This window comes from Haliotis rufescens, unplaced genomic scaffold (assembly GCF_023055435.1).
Source record: "Haliotis rufescens isolate VD_foot unplaced genomic scaffold, xgHalRufe1.0.p SCAF_15, whole genome shotgun sequence".
Taxonomy (NCBI): domain Eukaryota; kingdom Metazoa; phylum Mollusca; class Gastropoda; order Lepetellida; family Haliotidae; genus Haliotis; species Haliotis rufescens.
The window spans coordinates 34,909,698-34,930,497 of NW_025963835.1; the positions used below are offsets into that span (position 1 = coordinate 34,909,698).

Genomic DNA, 20,800 nt, shown 5'->3' on the forward strand with positions numbered 1-20,800 from the left:
TCCCCCGCCCTGATACCACTGGACTATTGCTGCGGGCGGTGTAAAACAATACTCACTCACTCCTGTCATAAGCACCTGGAGGGTCGGACACAGCTCAGCATGTATGATGATGTACACGGGTATTCAAAGATCGACTCTGGTTTCATTCAACATGACTGAAACAGATTTCCTCACCTCAAGGAGTTTTAGTGAACAAACCGGGTGATGTGATGGACGGGCCAACAAGTAATTCTTATATCTTATGTTTTTGGAATTATTCTATTTTTGTTCATATCGATGGTTATAATAGTATTGAAAGAGGTTGGTTTGCGTTCCTTTTGGACACCGAAGACCGGGTTCGAACCCCAACATGCGTGCAGGTTCTGAATCCTGTTTTGGCTTCCAGCCATGCTAAGGTTGGAACATTGCTGTGAAGGGCGTAAAGCGACAGTCATTAGTATTGGAACTGACACTCACCAGTACTGAAACCGACACTCACTAGTACTGAAACCGACACTCACTAATACTGGAACTGACATCACAAGAACTGAAACCGACGCTCACTAGTAGTAAATCCGACATTACTAGTACTGAAACTGGCATCACGAGTACTGAAACCGACATCACGAGTACTGAAACCGACACTCACAAGTAGTGAAACTGACATCACTTGTACTGAAACCGACACTCACTAGTACTGAAACTGACATCACTTGTACTGAAACCGACATCGCTTGTACTGAATTCAATATCACTAGTACTGAAACCGATACTCACCAGTACTGAAACAAAAGTTCGTCTTTGTTGTACATGATTTGATATACATTTAGATATGAACGTATGTAGTATTTCGCAGATTTCAAGCGAAATTCTAATCACTGTCATGAGGATGGCACGTTTCACAGTAAGAATAAAAGTGTACCATTGATGAACGCCTTCTGTGCTTCAGTGAATGCGGGTACTGAAACCGACACTCACTAGTACTGAAACTGACATCACTTGTACTGAAACCGACACTTACTAGTACTGAAACTGACATCACTAGTAATGAAACTGACTCTCCCTAGTACTGAAACCGACATCACTAGTACTGAAACTGCATGACTCTCCCTAGTACTGAAACTGACTCTCACTAGTACTGAAACCGACACTCACTAGTACTGAAACTGACTCTCCCTAGTACTGAAACCGACACTCACTAGAAATGAAACTGACATCACGAGTACTGAAACCGACACTCACTAGTACTGAAACTGACATCACTAGTACTGAAACTGTCATCACTAGTACTGAAACTGGCATCACTAGTACTGAAACTGACACTCCCTAGTACTGAAACCGACAGTGTCTAGTACTGAAACCGGCACTCACTTGTACTAAAACCAACACTCACCAGTACTGAACCCGACACTCACAGTACTGAAACCACACTCAGTAGTACTGAAACCAACATCACTAGTACTGAAACCAACATCACTAGTACTGAAACTGACACTTACTAGTACTGAAACTGACATCACCAGTACTGAAACCGACACTCACTAGTACTGAAACCAACATCACTAGTACTGAAACCAACATCACTAGTACTGAAATCGACACTCACTAGTACTGACACCAACACTCACTAGTCCTGAAACTGACATCACTAGTACTGAAAACGTCATCGCTAGTACTGAAAGCGACATCACAAGTACTGAAACTGTCATCGATAGTACTGAAACAGACATCACCAGTACTGAACCCGACACTCACTAATACTGAAACCAACATCACTAGTACCGAAACTGACATCACCAGTACAGAACCCGACACTCACTAGTACTGAAACCAACATCGCTAGTACTGACTACTGAAACGGACACTCACTAGTACTGAAACTGACATCACTAGTACTGAAACCGACACTCACTAGTACTGAAACCGACAGTCGCTAGTTCTGAAACCGACGCTCTCTAGTACTGAAACCGACATCACTAGTACTGAAACCGACACTCACTAGAACTGAAACCGAAGCTCACTAGGACTGTCACAGACACTCAATAGTACTGGAAGCGACATCACCAGTACTGAACCCGACACTCACTAGTACTGAAACTGACATCGACAGTACTGAAACCGACATTGCTAGTATTGAGACTGACATCACTAGTCCTGAAATCGACACTCACTAGTACTGACACCAACACTCACTAGTCCTGAAACTGACATCACTAGTACTGAAACCGACATCGCTAGTACTGAAATCAATATCACTAGTACTGAAACCGATACTCACCAGTACTGAAACAAAAGTTCGTCTTTGTTGTACATGATTTGATATACATTTAGATATGAACGTATGTAGTATTTCGCAGATAGCAAGCGAAATTCTAATCACTGTCATGAGGATGGCACGTTTCACAGTAAGTATAAAAGTGTACCATTGATGAACGCCTTCTGTGCTTCAGTGAATGCGGGTAGCCTGGACTGGTTCAATCCCTGCGCAGCGCTGACCGCAGCAATTCTCCGCTTCATCACATCCGGATAGTCTCCATTACCATATATGGGGTTCGCAAACCATCCCAGGAACATATGCACCGCCCACTCCGATGCCTCGATGTGTTCCGGGTTGAGGGGGTCTTTAGGCTCCGCCCAGTCAATGTTGAGGGTGATGCCGACTTGGACTGAAGGTAGAGATGGTATTTACAAAGGTCCAGTTTGAGTGTACACAACCCCACAACCACATACATATATCTGTTGATAAAAATATGGATCTATCTACATGTGTTTATCTGCACGTGTTCATCTGCATGTCTTTGAGGCCGCTAAATGTGATGGTGATGAACATAATAATTTATTTATATAATCGATACCAACATTGATAAAATATCAATTATTATTTCATAAATTCTTAACAGTATTGTTAATTATAATATCGATAATACTTCTGCGTTGACTACTACAACTACAACAAACCAACCAATTGCCACTACTATTACTCCTCCTGCTATTACTACTACTACTACTACTACTACTACTGCTACTATTATTATTATTACTACTACTAGTACTACTACTACTACTGCTGCTGCTGCTGCTGCTACTACTGCTACTAATACTACTACTACTACTACTACTACTACTATAACTACTTCTACTACTTCTACTACTGCTACTATTATTATTATTATTATTATTACTACTACTAGTAGTTCTACTACTACTACTGCTGCTGCTACTACTACTACTACTACTACCACTACGCTCGCTGACTTGGCTGAGGCATGTCATCGATCCAAATTGCGTGGATCGATGCTCAGGATATTCATCACTGGATTGTCTGGTCCATACTCGATTATTTACAGACCATCATCACACAGGTGGAATATTGCTGAGTGCGGCGTTAAACAACAAACCGACCAACCAACTACTGCTACTACTACTACTACTACTACTACTAGTACTGCCACAACTATAACTACTTCTACTTCTGCTACTAGTATTACTACTAGGCAGTCGCGTAGCCAAGTGATTAAAGTGTTCGCTCGCCACGCCGAAGACCCGGGTTCGATTCCCGACATGGGTACAATGTGTGGAGCTCGTTTGTGGTGTCCCCCGCCGTGATATTGCTGGAATATTGCTAAAAGCGGCGTAAAACCTCACTCACTCACTATTACCACTACTACTACCACTACTATTACTCCTCCACCTACTACTACAGCTACTCCAGTGACTACTTATAACAAAACTAAAACAAATACAACCAACATCGTTACTTTACCTGACTTCAGTTTACTTTACATAATATTTTACTGTGAGGCGGGATGATTAAACACAACATAAACATCTGCATGTTTCTTCATTAAGTGTCTCGGAAAGTTGTGTTGCGATTGATAGGGCGTGATTGTTTGTGCCAGCAAATGACTGAAGCGCCCGTAAAAGATCGAGTGCTCTGAACCGACGACACGAGGGCGAGATTCGATCGCGTCTTATTTCCTGGCCATGTGCGGGTAAGATTCCAACGTAAAGACACCGACTTCCTGCCAGCTCCCAACACTAGTCCGGATTCCAGACCGGAGCACGGGCCTGGTTCAAGAAGTTCAACAGCGACACATCCTGTACTGACGGACGGGCCTGTAACCTGCCGCCCGTTATTTGATTGAGGGTTATTCTCTCTCTCTCTCTCTCTCTCTCTCTCTCTCTCTCTCTCTCTGACGTGTTTGTTGTTCAGACATACATGGGCTCGGCGAACACCTGCACGTTTGTTGATTCATCACTCACTTAGTCACTCAGTCACGCAGTCACCACTCAGCCACTCGCTCGCTCACTCACTCACTCACTCACTCACTCACTCCCTCCCTCACTCACTCACTCACTCGCTCGCTCGCTCGCTCACTCACTCACTCACTCACTCACTCACTCACTCACTCACTCACTCACTCCCTCACTCACTCACTCACTCACTCACTCACTCACTCACTCACTCACTCACTCACTCAATCACTCCCTCACTCACTCACTCACTCACTCACTCACTCACTCCCTCACTCGCTCGCTCGCTCGCTCGCTCGCTCGCTCACTCACTCACTCACTCACTCACTCACTCACTCACTCACTCACTCCCTCACTCACTCACTCATTCACTCACTCACTCACTCACTCCCTCACTCACTCACTCACTCACTCACTCACTCACTCACTCACTCACTCACTCACTCACTCGCTCGCTCACTCACTCATTCAGCCACTCGCTCGCTCGTTCGCTCACTCACTCCCTCACACTCACTCATTCACACACTCACTCACACACTCACTCACTCACTCACTCACTCACTCACTCACTCACTCACTCACTCACTCACACACTCACTCAAACACTCACTCACTCACTCAAACACTCACACACTCACTCACTCACACACTCACACACTCACTCACTCAGTGTATGGACATCTGCCAGTCTTGTGTACAGCTGACAGGATCAGTCACGCAGTCACCACTCAGCCACTCGCTCATTCACACACTCACTCACTCACTCACTCACTCACTCACTCACTCAAACACTCACTCACTCACTCACTCACTCACTCACTCACTCACTCACTCACTCACTCACTCACTCACTCACACACTCACTCAAACACTCACTCACTCACTCAAACACTCACTCACTCACTCACTCAGCCACTCGCTCACTCACTCACTCACTCACTCACACTCACTCACTCATTCACACACTCACTCACACACTCACTCACTCACTCACTCACTCACTCACTCAGCCACTGGCTCACTCACTCACTCACTCACTCAAACACTCACTCACTCAAACACTCACTCACACACTCACTCACTCACTCACTCACACTCACTCACTCACTCATTCACACACTCACTCACACACTCACTCACACACTCACTCACTCACTCACTCACTCACTCAGCCACTCGCTCACTCACTCACTCACACTCACTCATTCACACACTCACTCACTCACTCACATACTCACTCACTCAAACACTCAAACACTCACTCAAACACTCACTCACTCACTCGCTCAGTGTATGGACATCTGCCAGCCTTGTGTACACCTGACAGGATTACGGGTAACACACCCACTGCAAGTACATACAACAACTACATCTGTGAAGCACTGTCATGGAGACTACTCGAACATTCACCAGCATACAAAAACATACACAAATATACACCATCATAAACTCCTTGTACCATCCGACCGAGACGCTTATGAACAGATGATACTAAACAAGCAAGGGTCTCCTCTAGCGACAAACATCTGAAGTAAATCTGTTTACCTTCCGGATTTTGCGCCCTGTATTTGTTGCCAAACAGGTGGTACCCCTCAGCATGTGCCAGCAAGACGTTGTGGGCCCCTAGGTAGGGCTCGTCCCCTATATTCCTGTGCCCCGGGGCCATGTCGCCCGTCCCCAGCCCTAGGACCGTGAACACCCACGGCTCGTTGAAGGTGATCCAGTAATCCACCTGCACGCATTAAGCACAGTGATGAACATATTGACCTCAGAGGGTGAATATTGTTTGAGTCTGAACAGGCCGAGAGAGTGGTTGATAGATTTTGCGGTTATATAGAAAGCTTTGATTTTCAGGGAGTTGAAAGCCAAGCATGCCCAAACCAGGTGATGGACGAGAAATCCACCATAGTGCACTTACTGATTTTGTTGAAACTGAAAAGGATCTTTTATTTTTTTAACTCCGCCTTATATGTATAAGTGCAGAAATTCTGCCGTTTAAGAGTACAGAGAAACCTTTAAGAAATACGTTAAAGTTTTTTATGATGAAAAAAAATAAGAACTTCTGAAAGGACTCGAAAGCAAGGACAATGAAATACAGACCTTGCCGACGTATTCTTCAAAGCAAACGTCGGCATAATCCCTGAAGTTTGCGATGATGGATGCGTTGGTCCAGCCTCCCTGGTCCTGCAGGGCTTGTGGCAGGTCCCAGTGGTACAAAGTGACCATGGGCTTGATGCCCGCCACCAGCAGGGCGTCGATCAACCGGTGGTAGTAGTTGATTCCTCCCTGGTTCTTCGACCTGAGAGTACCATCAGGAAATATTCGGGACCAGGCGATGGAAAACCGGTAATGACTGACCTGAACAAAGGTTTGGAAAAAATTAAAACTAAAGGTTAAAACTCTCCAGACAATACTCTTACCACATCAAGAAGTTCAGTTTGGAAATGTAACAATGTTATTGTGCACCCGCGGCCGCTGCGTGTTGATATCGGTGTACAAATCTAAAGGCACGAAGCATTTGATGTTCTGGAAAGGTAGCCTATGGTGTGTTTTAAAAAAAATTGTATTGTTCCAGAAAATGTTAAAAAAATGTTTTTGCCTTAGGTATTACACCAAACATGTAGTCACACTACATGCTGGATGTTGACAATAATTTATTATGGTTTCCAAAAGAATAGTCAAATTCGAAAAGTTGAATGCATATATATGGTCTTGAAACAGTGGTAGACCCAACACCATCCAGAATGTGATCAGTTTCAGAGACTCAGGTATGCTAGGGATGTGTACCATGGACACAATGCTTGATGAGTCCCTGTGGAGCCACTTACCCCCATGTTTTTCAGGAGATTGACGTCATCTTGGTATTTGTGGTAACTGTCACATGCAATCTTCCCCGTGTGGTTGTTGTCGACTCGCGCGAAGTTGTCCCAGATGCTTTCACCACGGCCTGGAGGCAGATACAGCGAGTAAGTGAGTGAGTGAGTGAGTGAGTGAGTGAGTGAGTGAGTGAGAATGATTTTACAATTCATTATACCAGCAATACCACGGCGTTGGACACCATGTACCTATGTGGGAATCAGACCCGGGACTTCAACGTGACGAGCAAACGTTTGAAGCACTAGGTTACCCCACCACCCCTTGCAAATATATATATGACATTAGACACATATCAATTGAAGAAATAAGAAATGTGACCCTGATTATACTTGGTCCCCAGCACCCCATTGCTGGTCATGCGAGGCCAAGATATTCGGTGAGTTGGTCAGACTATGTGACAGGGATGCTTGCGTGTCCCGTCGAGTGTATCGTTACCATTTCCGCCAGTGGTTTGCCTGATCTGTAGTTAACGTCAACGTCAAAGGCATAACAGTTTCAACCATCACCAACAAATGTATAACGTTCGCATAAGTCAACGTCAAATGTAGAACGCCGACTATCAACGTCAGAATATAACGCCAACGTCACCACCAAAGGCATAACACTCACCACAATCAACGTCAAATTATATCGCTCATCATCAGCATCAACGGCATGATACTCACCAAAATCAACCTCAAATTATAACGCGCACCATGAGCGTTAAAGGCAAAACACTCAACACGTTCAACGTCAAATTATAATGCTCACCGTCAACGTCAAATGTATAACACTCACCGTCAGCATCAAAGGCTCCTTCAATCTGGAAGGACGAAGAGGCCGCCGCCCATATGAAGTCTTCAGGGAAAGTACTATAATAGAAGTCATTAACTGTCTTGACGGCAGTGCCACGACCCCCGGGCCGAGAGTAGCCTGGTCGGTACGCGTTGTCATCGATGAGACCTGTATACCATTTAGCGGAAGACTTTGGGGTGCGGGGTCTGTCTGGATGTGAGAAGTTGACGTGATGGATGCCAAACATCTCGCGATAACCCGCCAACCACTCGAAGTTGTCCATCAGAGACCAAGCTGTGTATCCCTTCACGTTGCACTTGTCCAGCTTGATAGCTGAAGATAGAATCAGATAGTTACCAGGTGGTTGACTGGAACACTCCCCACACGACTCTGTGACAAGAGGGATGACTTCAACTTTCCAAAAGTCAACTCTCCCTTGACGTCGAGCAATATTCCAGCAGCTCCAGCCTTTGGTGTTTACATTTCACAACATTTGAATACAATCGAGCATGTTCTTTCTACAAAGATTTGAAAGACCAGCGTCAGAAGCCTCTCTGGTGAGAAGTTGTTTGACCCAGGTTAAAACATTCAAGGCGTCAGTAAAGCTTTCAAAAAGTTCCCTATTTTGATATCTACCATATGTTCAACGTACAACTATGTTACTTGTATGAACCTTCTCCGTGTTCAACGTCAGCTATGTTACTTGTATGAACCTTCTCTATGTTCAACGTACAACTATGTTACTTCTATAAACCTTCTCCGTGTTTAACGTACAACTATGTTACTTGTATGAACCTTCTCTGTGTTCAACGTACAACTATGTTACTTCTATAAACCTTCTCCGTGTTCAACGTACAACTATGTTACTTCTATAAACCTTCTCCGTGTTCAACGTACAACTATGTTACTTCTATAAACCTTCTCCGTGTTTAACGTACAACTATGTTACTTCTATAAACCTTCTCCGTGTTCAACGTACAACTATGTTACTTCTATAAACCTTCTCCGTGTTCAACGTACAACCATGTTACTTCTATAAACCTTCTACGTGTTTAACGTACAACTATGTTACTTCTATAAACCTTCTCCGTGTTTAATGTACAACTATGTTACTTGTATAAACCTTCTCTGTGTTCAATGTACAACAATGTTACTTCTATAAACCTTCTCCGTGTTCAACATACAACTATGTTACTTCTATAAACCTTCTCTGTGTTCAACGTACAACTATGTTACTTCTATAACCCTTCTCCGTGTTCAACGTACAACTATGTTACTTCTATAGACCTTCTCCGTGTTCAACGTACAACTATGTTACTTCTATAAACCTTCTCCGTGTTCAACGTACAACTATGTTACTTCTATAAACCTTCTCTGTGTTCAACGTACAACTATGTTACTTCTATAAACCTTCTCCGTGTTCAACATACAACCATGTTACTTCTATAAACCTTCTCCGTGTTTAACGTACAACTATGTTACTTCTATAAACCTTCTCTGTGTTCAACGTACAACTATGTTACTTCTATAAACCTTCTCTGTGTTCAACATACAACTATGTTACTTGTATAAACCTTCTCTGTGTTCAACGTACAACTATGTTACTTGTATAAACCTTCTCTGTGTTCAACGTACAACTATGTTACTTCTATAAACCTTCTCTGTGTTCAACGTACAACTATGTTACTTGTATAAACCTTCTCTGTGTTCAAAGTACAACTATGTTACTTCTATAAACCTTCTCTGTGTTCAACGTACAACTATGTTACTTGTATAAACCTTCTCTGTGTTCAACGTACAACTATGTTACTTCTATAAACCTTCTCTGTGTTCAACGTACAACTATGTTACTTCTATAAACCTTCTCTGTGTTCAACGTACAACTATGTTACTTGTATAAACCTTCTCTGTGTTCAATGTACAACAATGTTACTTCTATAAACCTTCTCTGCGTTCAACGTACAACTATGTTACTTCTATAAACCTTCTCCGTGTTCAACGTACAACTATGTTACTTCTATAAACCTTCTCCGTGTTCAACGTACAACCATGTTACTTCTATAAACCTTCTCCGTGTTCAACGTACAACTATGTTACTTCTATAAACCTTCTCCGTGTTCAACGTACAACTATGTTACTTCTATAAACCTTCTCCGTGTTTAACGTACAACTATGTTACTTCTATAAACCTTCTCCGTGTTCAACGTACAACTATGTTACTTCTATAAACCTTCTCCGTGTTTAACGTACAACTATGTTACTTGTATAAACCTTCTCTGTGTTCAACGTACAACTATGTTACTTGTATAAACCTTCTCCGTGTTCAACGTACAACTATGTTACTTCTATAAACCTTCTCCGTGTTCAACGTACAACTATGTTACTTCTATAAACCTTCTCTGTGTTTAACGTACAACTATGTTACTTCTATAAACCTTCTCTGTGTTCAACGTACAACTATGTTACTTGTATAAACCTTCTCCGTGTTTAACGTACAACTATGTTACTTCTATAAACCTTCTCCGTGTTTAACGTACAACTATGTTACTTCTATAAACCTTCTCCGTGTTCAACGTACAACTATGTTACTTCTATAAACCTTCTCCGTGTTCAACGTACAACTATGTTACTTCTATAAACCTTCTCCGTGTTCAACGTACAACTATGTTACTTCTATAAACCTTCTCCGTGTTCAACGTACAACTATGTTACTTGTATAAACCTTCTCCGTGTTTAACGTACAACTATGTTACTTCTATAAACCTTCTCCGTGTTCAACGTACAACTATGTTACTTGTATAAACCTTCTCTGTGTTCAACGTACAACTATGTTACTTCTATAAACCTTCTCTGTGTTCAACGTACAACTATGTTACTTCTATAAACCTTCTCCGTGTTCAACGTACAACTATGTTACTTCTATAAACCTTCTCTGTGTTCAACGTACAACTATGTTACTTGTATAAACCTTCTCCGTGTTTATGTACAACTATGTTACTTCTATAAACCTTCTCCGTGTTTAACGTACAACTATGTTACTTCTATAAACCTTCTCCGTGTTTAACGTACAACTATGTTACTTCTATAAACCTTCTCCGTGTTTAACGTACAACTATGTTACTTCTTTAAACCTTCTCCGTGTTCAACGTACAACTATGTTACTTCTATAAACCTTCTCTGTGTTCAACGTACAACTATGTTACTTCTATAAACCTTCTCTGTGTTCAACGTACAACTATGTTACTTCTATAAACCTTCTCCGTGTTCAACGTACAACTATGTTACTTCTATAAACCTTCTCCGTGTTCAACGTACAACTATGTTACTTCTATAAACCTTCTCTGTGTTCAACGTACAACCATGTTATTTCTATAAACCTTCTCTGTGTTCAACGTACAACTATGTTACTTGTATAAACCTTCTCCGTGTTAAACGTACAACTATGTTACTTGTATAAACCTTCTCCGTGTTAAACGTACAACTATGTTACTTGTATAAACCTTCTCTGTGTTCAATGTACAACTATGTTACTTGTATGAACCTTCTCTATGTTCAACGTACAACTATGTTACTTGTATAAACCTTCTCCGTGTTCAACGTACAACTATGTTATTTGTATGAACCTTCTCTGTGTTCAACGTACAACTATGTGACTTGTATGAACCTTATCTGTGTTCAACGTAAAACTATGTTACTTGTATGAACCTTCTCTGTGTTCAACGTACAACTATGTTACTTGTATAAACCTTCTCCGTGTTCAACGTACAACTATGTTATTTGTATGAACCTTCTCTGTGTTCAACGTACAACTATGTGACTTGTATGAACCTTATCTGTGTTCAACGTACAACTATGTTACTTGTATGAACCTTCTCTGTGTTCAACGTACAACTATGTTACTTGTATCAACCTTCTCCGTGTTCAGTGTACAACTATGTTACTTGTATTAACCTTCTCCATGTTCAATGTACAACTATGTTACTTGTATGAACCTTCTCTGTGTTCAACGTACAACTATGTTACTTCTATAAACCTTCTCTGTGTTCAACGTACAACTATGTTACTTGTATAAACCTTCTCTGTGTTCAATGTACAACTATGTTACTTGTATAAACCTTCTCCGTGTTTAACGTACAACTATGTTACTTCTATAAACCTTCTCTGTGTTCAACGTACAACTATGTTACTTGTATAAACCTTCTCCGTGTTCAACGTACAACTATGTTACTTGTATGAACCTCTGTCTTCAGTGTATAATTAATGTACTTATATAGCATTTTGCTTGTAATGTAAAACATTCTTTCTACTATAAACCTTCTCTGTCTTTAATGTCATTTTTAGAATCCGCTCACTTTTCAATGCTAAACGTTTCTTGTTAGATAACATATCCATACTTTCAGTCTCTCGTGTCAGTGTAGAACGATTGTTCTTGTATTAATCCTTGTTTTCAATGTACAACAATTTTACTTGTACACCATTCTCTCATTTCAGTGTGAACTGTTACTTATATAACTTGTTCTACTGTAAAGGTATGCTACGTGTGTTTCTTGCAGATTTGACAGTGCTAGAATAACTGATGTCTGACAAAAGAAGGCTTGTCCGACAGGGGGCGTCAAATCTGCTGAAGCCTTTGATCAGCCAGATCTCCTGTTCTAACTGGCACTGTGTATTCACTACTGTTAGAATGCATGGTTGCAGCAACATGGGGAGCTATGATGCTTGTTCATTCTGTGGTCACCCCTGACACAACCGTACGTTTCAGCACTTCTGTGGCCATCCGTGACACAACCGTACCTTTCAGCACTTCTGTGGTCACCCCTGACACAACCGTACCTTTCAGCACTTCGTTGATGTAGTGGCGGAGGAATCGCACACGGTGTTCATCATACAGGGTTCCATTCCGGTCCGACACACCGTTTTCGGTTATGTAAACCGGTACGTTGTTGTAATGGTACTTGAACCAGTTCAGCATTTTACGCAGCCCAAATGGTGTGACCTTCAGCCAGTCGGATCCGGATCTGTGAGACACACGACTCGAGCAATGGTCACAAGTTCTACAGTGCTGGCTCGTCTTCATTTGTGTCCATGTTCATTATATATATGTAGTTGGTAATTAGTGTGAACACACAGGTTATCAGCCGAGTGAATCTAGGACTTAAACTGATATTTGTTTCTTGTTTAACGCACCTGTAAGCAATATTCCAGCTATATGACGGCGGTCTCTAAGTAATCGATCCTGGACCAGACAATCCAGTGATTGACATCATGAGCATCGATCAACGCAATTGGGACACAATGGCACGCATGAACCAAGTCGGTTCCGTCAGTCGCCATTGCGACAAGCATGAGTTGCTGCATCTTCCCGTGTCTATGCATAGTCACACCCGTTAGGTCGGGGTAGGCCGGGTATAAAGCAGTGCAAAAAGGGTCAACAATGTGGGTAGGTCGAGGTAGGCAGAGTATAAAGCAGTGTCACAAGGGCCAACAATGTGGGTAGGACGAGGTAGGCAGAGTATAAAGCAGTGTCACAAGGGCCAACAATGTGGGTAGGACGAGGTAGGCAGAGTATAAAGCAGTGAAACAAGAGCCAACAATGTGGGTAGGACGAGGTAGGCAGAGTATAAAGCAGTGAAACAAGAGCCAACAATGTGGGTAGGTCTGGGTAGGCCGAGTATAAAGCAGTGCAACAAGGGCCAACAATGTGGGTAGGTCGGGGTAGGCTGAGTATAAAGCAGTGCAACACGGGCCAACAATGTGGGTTGGTCGGGGTAGGCCGAGTATAAAGCAGTGCAAAAAGGGCCAACAATGTGGGTAGGTCGGGGTAGGCCGAGTATAAAGCAGTGAAACAAGGGCCAACAATGTGGGTAGGTCAGTGCAGGGTTGGTATAAAGCAGTGCAACAAGGGCCAACAATGTGGGTAGGTCGGGGTAGGCTGAGTATAAAGCAGTTTAACAAGGGCAAGCAATGTGGGTAGGTCGGGGTAGGCCGGGTATAAAGGGTATAAAACGTGACTCGTTCTCACCCTAGCCAGCTGGGGTCCTGGTATGCGCCATTGTCTTGGTCGTTGTAGATGTTGGGGGGGTCGCTGACGTTCTGAACGTTGTTGTACGCGATGTTGGCTGTATAGAAGTTCAGGCCTAGGAAGTCGTAGGTTCCTGCAATAAAACATTACGTCTTCACATCAGTGTGCATGTGCCTTCTCCTCCTCTGAGAAGGGCGGCAGTCTTGGAGAGCTGGTCCAGTTGTCTGTTTCAACACTTACCCTTGACAAGTGCCTTCTCCTCCTCTGAGATGGGCGGCAGTCTTGGGGAGCTCGCCCAGTTGTCTGTTTCAACACTTACCCTTGACAAGTGCCTTCTCCTCTGAGAATGGCGGCAGTCTTGGGGAGCTCGCCCAGTTGTCTGTTTCAACACTTACCCATGACAAGTGCCTTCTCCTCCTCTGAGAATGGCGGCAGTCTTGGGGAGCTGGTCCAGTTGTCTGTTTCAACACTTACCCATGACAAGTGCCTTCTCCTCCTCTGAGAATGGCGGCAGTCTTGGGGAGCTGGTCCAGTTGGCAGCCCGATTTTTCATGGCCACCTGTTGCTTCACGACAGGGGGGAAGTCGCCGTCCACGTAGATGGGGTGGCCGTATATTCCCCCGTAGAACTCGATAGACCTCTCCGCTGCATGGATGTCCGCCATGTCCAGGGGGTCTCTCGGCTCGCTCCACCCATAGTTCACAGTGATGCCAATGATGCCTGTTTCCCAGAAATGTGAAGATAGAATATGCGGGACCACTCAATAAAGTCATCGAAATGCACTCACTCCATTCATGTTTGAGTGAGTGAGTGAGTGAGTGAGTGAGTGAGAATGGTTTTACGCCGCTTTTAGCAATATTCCAGCAATATCCAGCCCAGAAATGGGCTTCACACATGTCGGGAATCGAACCCGGGTCTTCGGCGTGATGAGCGAACGCTTTAACCACTAGGCTACCCGACCGCCCCTGAGTGAGTGAGTGGTTGAGTGAGTGACAACTGGCCCTGAGACACAGAGCGAGGTAAAATACGTTAAAATACGTCTAACATTTCACAAATATGGAATAAGACCATCATGCTACATACAGCCTTATTCCCCACCAAGCAACATACAACATGATTGAAATAGTATGGAGTGAGTGAGTGAGTGAACTAACCTGACTGTGAGGCTCTGTAGGTGTTATTGTAGAGGTGAAAAGTTTTCGCGTGAGCCAGGATCAGATGCCTCGCCACGATGTAGGGATTCTGCGTCAGGTCCCTCTTCTTGGGAGCAAACGCCCCCTCCCCGTACCCGAGGATGGAGATGATTGGCGGCTCGTTGAATGTAATCCAGAAGGGCACCTGTCACAGTGAGACACATTCACACATCAGTACTGCAAATCAGGAAATTAACGCGTCACCCAGTTAATACGAATGGTACCCTTAGCTCGAAAATACGTCATGTAATTAATGCGAGTCGGCCTACCTCCAGTACTTTAAAGACATTAAACAAGGACATTGGTCCTGATCGTTGGAAGAGTGAGACGCGACGCATCCACTCACTCACTCGCCTACGCATCCACTCACTCACTCACCTACGCATCCACTCACATAGGCATCTACTCACTCACTCACCTACGCATCCACTCACTCACTCGCCTACGCATCCACTCACTCACTCCCCTACGCATCCACTCACTCACTCGCCTTCGCATCTACTCACTCACTCACTCACCGACGCATCCACTCACTCACTCACTCACTCACCCGCTCACTCACCCACCTACGCATCCACTCACTCACTCACCTACGCGTCCACTCACTCACTCGCCTACGCATCTACTCACTCACTCACATACGTATCTACACACTCACTCACCTACGCATCCACTCACTCACTCGCCTACGCCTCTACTCACTCACTCACCTACGCATCCACTCACTCACTCGCCTACGCCTCTGCTTACTCACACACTGGCGTTACCTTGTTGCCATATTCAAAGAAGGTCAAATTGGCATAATCCACAAAGTCGTCAACAATCGACTCGTTCAGCCAGCCACCGCTGTCCTCGAGGACTTGAGGCAGATCCCAGTGGTACAGAGTGACCATGGGTCGAATCCCGTTGGCAAGGAGTTCATCAATCAGTCTGTGGTAGTAGGTGATCCCCGCGGCACTGACGCCATCAGCTATCCTCCCCGTGGGCACCAGGCGGGTCCAGGCAATGGAGAACCGATAGTCGGTCACCTGCAAACAACACCAGACATATTGCTGAAACACAATGCGCCATCTCCTGGCATTAAGACTAACCATGTCTTGGTGATGAGGTCGTGCACATTTAGGAGAACAAGTGACGGTCGGTAGTGATTAGACTCGTGGATCCCCCAAGTTACTCTTGAAACACATCCCTACTTTCACAAGTTTATATTTCTTATTTCATATATTGACAAAACATTTTTTTCAAATAACATGAAAAATAAACCAGAATTGTTTGTAGTACGTACACTGTGCGCGTGGCCCCTGTGGGGTGCAGGTGCCCGCTTGTTTACCTTTACAATGTATGGCATAAGACTCTCTGCAATTTGTAAGTTTCCGCAACTTTTCAGGAAACGACATGGCAGATATTGACATATGAAAGACGGCGAGACTTTACTACAAGTAGTCACCGAACAAGCAGTTAATTTTAGGGTTCAAGGTTGGGTTTCAATTCAGCGTTTTTCATATTGCTGCTTTCTCGGTTGTGTAATTTCACGGCTACTTTAGTGACTTGTGAAGGCCACACTGCAATATCGGAATTATGCACGAGCAGTCATATGACATCATTCTCACATCACGTGACACACAGATGTGTGACATAGTGACGGTACTTGTGTGACACACTGACGGTACTACGTCTTGTGTGACGCAGTGATGGAACTTGTGTGACACAGTGATAGTACTTGTTTGACACAGTGATAGTACTTGTTTGACACAGTGATAGTACTTGTTTGACACAGTGATAGTACTTGTTTGACACAGTGATGGAACAAATATTCAGACAATACATCAGCTCTTGCTACTCTGAACAATCGAAATCCACCAAATGACGAAAAGTTCCTCAACTGGTGATTTCAGAACATCACAGACTGATCCTTTTGCTCCCAAACTGTCGTAACTCTACAACGGAAGGCGCAGTGGCAAGATCGCTGCATGGATCGTCCTCTAAATACAAGAGCTACGCAACGTGTCAGCATGGAGTATTAGCACATATCGATGGATTTTCAAATCCTGAAAGGTCGCTAGATACAACAAAGAAGGTGTTATCCATATCATGTCTTCATACATGCAGATTCTTCAGGAGCTTCACGTCTTCTTTGTATTTGTTGTAGCTGTCGCAGGCGACGTCGCCGGTGTCGTTGTTGTAGACGTTGCCAGGTGTGTGCACCAGTCGGTCCCAAATGCTCTCTCCCTTACCTGCAACATATGACAAAACAGGTACAGCTACAGATACATCAAGGATGACCGTTGGCTTGATTCTGCTGGCGTAAATGCAAATGGTGTATAGTAAAGTCAGAAAGGTAAAGCATAAGGTACTACTACTACTACTACTAAATGCATGTGGACCGCCTCAGTGGTCAAGTGGTAGAGCGTCCGCCCGGAGAGCGGAAGGTCCGGGGTTAGATCCCCGACCGCTTCATACCAAAAGAAGCTATGAGATGGCACTTGTTGTTACCCTGTCTGGCGCTCGGCATTACGGACCTAAAATAAGCCTGTCTGGGCGTGGTATTCATGTTAAACAGCGGCATGGTATATCAGGGTGCTAGCACTATAAACACACACACGCACGTGCATGCAAGTCGCAAGTGATCTTGGACGCGACTTTAAACACCAGTTCACCTCACCTCACTGAATACATATAGGTGGCGCTGTTATCATGCCCCGCATTCTCACAGCACCTGCAACTCACTTCCCGTGTGTGTATACAAGCAATCTTCCCACCTACCGTCCTCATTCCACGCTCCTTCGATCTGATATGCCGAGGTGGCAGCAGCCCACACAAAGTCCTCGGGGAAGTCGTCAAAATAGATCTCCGTGTCATCCTCATACGCCACGATGCCGGACGCCACGCCCCCAAGACCGCGATACCCGGGCAGGATCCCGTTGTCTCCCACTATCTGCGAGAAATGGCGAGAGGAGGCACGTGGTGTACGTGGTCTCGCGGGATCTGAGAAGTCTACCGAGAACAGTCCTCCTTTGGTACAGTAGCCTTCGGACCATTGGAAGCCGTCCAGTAATGGCCTGGCGACGTAGCCGGTGATGTTGCAACTGTCCAGGTTTATTGCTGCAAGAATATTCAAGATGGCGTCGTTTAGGTCAAGGTCGTCGTAATAAACGTATTCAATGCAGTTTAATGCTTAATCAACAAAGCCTAATAAATCATATCACACATCTCGTGGCCATTGGCGCACTCTTTATAACGCGTTGTTGTTTAATATATAGTGCATGTATTATCATTATGTCATATGAATCCTTCTTAAATCTACGTGTCGACTTATTGTTGCAGATATCATGTTTGCTTTAATTGCAGCAGGGAATGAGTTGAAGAAACACCAAGTACTCCGGGAATGTGTGGACAGCTTTGCGTTTCTTCTAATCGCTGTCGCATGTCAGTAAATCACAGAATAGTTTATAGAAACTTGCGAAGTACCTTTCAAAACTTGATCAATGTGCCATTTGAAGTAATGGATGCGATGGGCATCTTTAAGCGTCGCATTGTGAGTGGCGACGCTTCCGGTTACGTGGACAGTGACGTTGTATTTTCCATGCAACCATTTTAAGGCGTTCCTCACACCATCTCTGAAACAGGACACCGTACATACATGACACTCCCCATCGAACCTGTACGTGTCATCACTCATGTTCATATAATATTCATCATTACTTTTCCTTTCACGCCCGAGTGTCTTAAAAAATGTGTCGTTTAACAAAGTGTACAGCCTCCACCACTCCCATCTCTCCACCACGCCCATCTCACCACCACGTCCATTTCCCAACCACTCCCATCTCACCACCACGCCCATCTCCCAACCACTCCCATCTCCCAACCACTCCCATCTCACCACCGAGCCCATCTCCCCACCACACCCATCACCCCTACGCTCCCACCTCCCCACCACTCCCATCCCTCCACCACGCCCATCACCCCTACGCTCCCACCTCCCCACCACTCCCATCCCTCCACCACTCCCATCACCCCTACGCTCCCACCTCCCCACCACTCCAATCCCTCCACCACGCCCATCACCCCTACGCTCCCACCTCCCCACCACTCCCATCCCTCCACCACGCCCATCACCCCTACGCTCCCATCTCCCCACCACGCCCATCTCCCCACCACACCCATCACCCCTACGCTCCCACCTCCCCACCACTCCCATCCCTCCACCACGCCCATCACCCCTACGCTCCCACCTCCCCACCACTCCCATCCCTCCACCACGCCCATCACCCCTACGCTCCCACCTCCCCACCACTCCCACCCCTCCACCATGCCCATCACCCCTACGCTCCCACCTCCCCACCACTCCCATCCCTCCACCACGCCCATTACCCCTACGCTCCCACCTCCCCACCACTCCCATCTCTCCACCACGCCCATCACCCAACCACTGATCAATTCACCTCCACGCCTATCTCCTCACCACGCCCATCTCCCCACCACGCCCATCTCCTCACCACGCCCATCTCCCCACCACTCCCATCTCCCTACCACGCCCATCTCCCCACCACGCCCATCTCCCTACCACGCCCATCTCCCCAACGCTCCCATCTCTCCACCACGCCCATCTCCCCACCACGCCCATCACCGCAACGCTCCCATAAAAATCCACTGCTTGACAGCTTTGCATCATAAAATTAATGCGCCAGACTCCCAAAAGAGATGCCTGAATCAAACTCGCAGGAATCATCAGTTAACCTAGGCCTACTCCCTCTTAAAATTCGTTCTCCCAGATTTTACTGACGTCGTCCCTATATGCATACCTTGACCTTGACCTTGCATCATATACGTATACATAGAGAAATATACACATATACTTACTCTGACCACTTCTCCGTCCTACGGATGTCCTGGTCGTCCTGATAACTCGCTTCAATATTTGGCCGTTCCTCGTGGGTCACGTGATATGATGAGGTGTAGGTCACGACGAGAAAGTCAGTTTCACCCGAATCTGTTCAAGAAATATAAGTAACACTATCCTGTGCTCTGTTGTTGACAACAACAGCCTTCATACATACTACACATATATGGCAAGTGGAATTAATACTCTTTGGATTAATACCGTGTAAAATTATTTTTGGTTAAGATATTTAGGCAAGAAGAAGGCATCCCCATGGGCACCGATTGAGCTCTCCTTCTTGCTGATCTTTTTCTTAACGTATATGAATCTGGATATCCGCTCGGATTGGGGACTTCGAAGCCAAGAAGTTTAACTTAAGCTTCGGATATACTGATGATCTGATATCGTTCAATAATCATTAAATGGCCAATTCCCTTCCACTGATTTACCCACCTGAACCAGATATAAAGGAGACAAGTGAGAACGCCTAATCTGTATCATACTTGGATATATGCAGAAAGATTCAGTGACAAGACTCTCCACAAGGCCGAGTGACAAGACTCTCCACAAGACCGAGTGACAAGACTCTCCACAAGACCGAGTGACAAGACTCTTCACAAGACCGAGTGACAAGACTCTCCACAAGACCGAGTGACAAGACTCTTCACAAGACCGAGTGACAAGAGGGATGACAACTTTCCAACAGTCAACTTTTGAGATAAAATCTAACATGTTCTTTCGAGGAAGATTTCAAAGAGTTGTCTTGCTCACAACATGTTTGATCAGGGTTACAACATCAAGGCCTTAGTGAAGCTTTCAAAA

The 20,800-nt window shown here is 44.8% G+C and overlaps 1 protein-coding gene across 2 annotated transcripts in view; it reads right to left on the reverse strand.

Moving 5' to 3' along the window:
• LOC124151882 (lactase-phlorizin hydrolase-like) overlaps positions 1-20,800 on the reverse strand; it is a 52,727-nt gene that overhangs the window by 15,840 nt on the left and 16,087 nt on the right. For both annotated transcript variants that reach the window (XR_006863425.2, XM_046524564.2), the window contains exons 6-19: positions 19,960-20,089; positions 18,568-18,716; positions 17,863-18,201; positions 17,203-17,333; positions 15,867-16,127; positions 15,061-15,244; positions 14,381-14,626; positions 13,907-14,039; positions 12,718-12,902; positions 7,888-8,217; positions 7,062-7,180; positions 6,334-6,591; positions 5,779-5,965; positions 2,403-2,645 (exon numbers count right to left, since the gene is read on the reverse strand). Coding sequence is in view for 1 of the 2 variants with exons in the window: in XM_046524564.2 (XP_046380520.2) it covers positions 2,403-2,645; positions 5,779-5,965; positions 6,334-6,591; positions 7,062-7,180; positions 7,888-8,217; positions 12,718-12,902; positions 13,907-14,039; positions 14,381-14,626; positions 15,061-15,244; positions 15,867-16,127; positions 17,203-17,333; positions 17,863-18,201; positions 18,568-18,716; positions 19,960-20,089 (2,895 nt within the window). In the remaining variant the exon portion in view is untranslated. The remainder of the gene's footprint in view (positions 1-2,402; positions 2,646-5,778; positions 5,966-6,333; positions 6,592-7,061; positions 7,181-7,887; positions 8,218-12,717; positions 12,903-13,906; positions 14,040-14,380; positions 14,627-15,060; positions 15,245-15,866; positions 16,128-17,202; positions 17,334-17,862; positions 18,202-18,567; positions 18,717-19,959; positions 20,090-20,800) is intronic.